General features: G+C 38.8%; 1 protein-coding gene across 1 annotated transcript; it reads right to left on the bottom strand.

Moving 5' to 3' along the window:
• HMGR (hydroxymethylglutaryl coenzyme A reductase) lies at positions 1 to 695 on the bottom strand (the record flags this gene model as incomplete). The annotated part of the gene is given in 2 exon segments (NM_001288532.1): positions 1 to 187; positions 189 to 695. Coding segments are annotated over 2 exon segments (652 nt in total), but the record flags the coding sequence as incomplete, so codon positions are not given.
• Positions 696 to 1,453: the final 758 nt, after the last annotated feature.

Here is a 1,453-nt window from a genome sequence, read left to right as displayed (position 1 = left end):
GGAGCCCTTCCAATGACTTCCCTGTAATCCTCTGTAACGCCTCTTTTCGAATCGAAGCAGCTCTCATACAATCACCAAGCTTTGATTCCAACGAATATGATGGTGTTTTACCCTGAACAACAGATTGTATAATCTCCTCGTCATCTTCCGATAATGCGGGCATAATTATTGGCGCAGGCTTCTCCGTTTGGGGCAATTTTTCGAACAGGTGGTGGAGGCACAACGCAGCCAAGAGTAGTGGCAGCAGCACATGGTCCACGGCGGCTATCTTCCTCAATAATAAGCTGCTCAGCATTCTCATCCTCAATATCCCATGAATCACTATTCGACCTGGACACAAACGACTGAACAAACCCAATCCCAAAGAAACCCAAAAGATATATAACGGAAGCAATCAATGACACCATAGCTAACAATTCAGAAAGGGTAACCACATGAAGAGGAATAGAATTACGGATCTTCTCACGCCACCTTACGAGAAGAAAATACATAACAGAGAAAAACATGGTGAAAAACAACCCAGTGGTTAGGTACAATGGGAGTGGAAGCGCATCAGATGCTTTAGGAGAAGAAACTTCTTGTTTCAGAGGTTCGCCGGCGGAAGCATCTTTAGATGTGTATAGAGGCTTAACAGGTCGCCGGCGAACGTCCATTGTAAATTTAGTTGATTTTCCGGTAGGAACACCGGTGTTTTGCCAAATTTGTACTTTTTGAGTACTTGTGCTCTGTTTTCTGGTGATTGTTGAACTTTGTTCTAAGAAATTGGGTGGATATTGGGTTATGGGGTGGATAGTTGGGTTATGGGTTAAAAAAAAGGGGTCAAACGGGTAGTTCAATAGGAATAAGACACGTGTAAGAAATTAGGGGTCCGTTAGTGAGAGGGGTATATGTGTACCTATAATTGGACGGAAGGGGCATATGTGGACGCAAAGTATAACGGAGGGCATATACGTACCATTTATTAAAGTTCGGGGGTAAATCCGTCCCTTTTCCCTTATATGTATGTCTATTGATGGTGTTTTAATAGGGAATAAAATTTAGAATGACTATTTGGACTTGAATTATAGAATGAAATTTATTATTCTCAATTTCTAGGGTTTACTTTATAGTCTTAGACGATTATTGTGGAACAAACAAGATTCACTTGCAAGTGCTGCTTTAATCAAAAGTTTATCTTATTCTCTTTTACATTCATTTATTTCCAGTAGTTTAATTTATTATAATTAGTTTCATACACTAGTTATGAGCAGTGAAATTAATAACTAGGATTAGGGAACTTAGGTTAGGAATGATGATCATGAATCCTCTATGATAAAATATTCATTTATAAAGGGGTGATTATTGTGTATTAAATTCCTTTCATACTTAACTCTTTCTTTAAAGATGCTTGACAACCATCCACAAAGAAAATCGTCCATATATTCTGACCTGCTTGACCATAGATGTACTAACT

The sequence above is a fragment of the Solanum tuberosum genome, unplaced genomic scaffold (genome assembly GCF_000226075.1).
Source record: "Solanum tuberosum cultivar DM 1-3 516 R44 unplaced genomic scaffold, SolTub_3.0 scf00387, whole genome shotgun sequence".
Taxonomy (NCBI): domain Eukaryota; kingdom Viridiplantae; phylum Streptophyta; class Magnoliopsida; order Solanales; family Solanaceae; genus Solanum; species Solanum tuberosum.
This window is presented reverse-complemented; position numbering and strand designations above follow the sequence as displayed.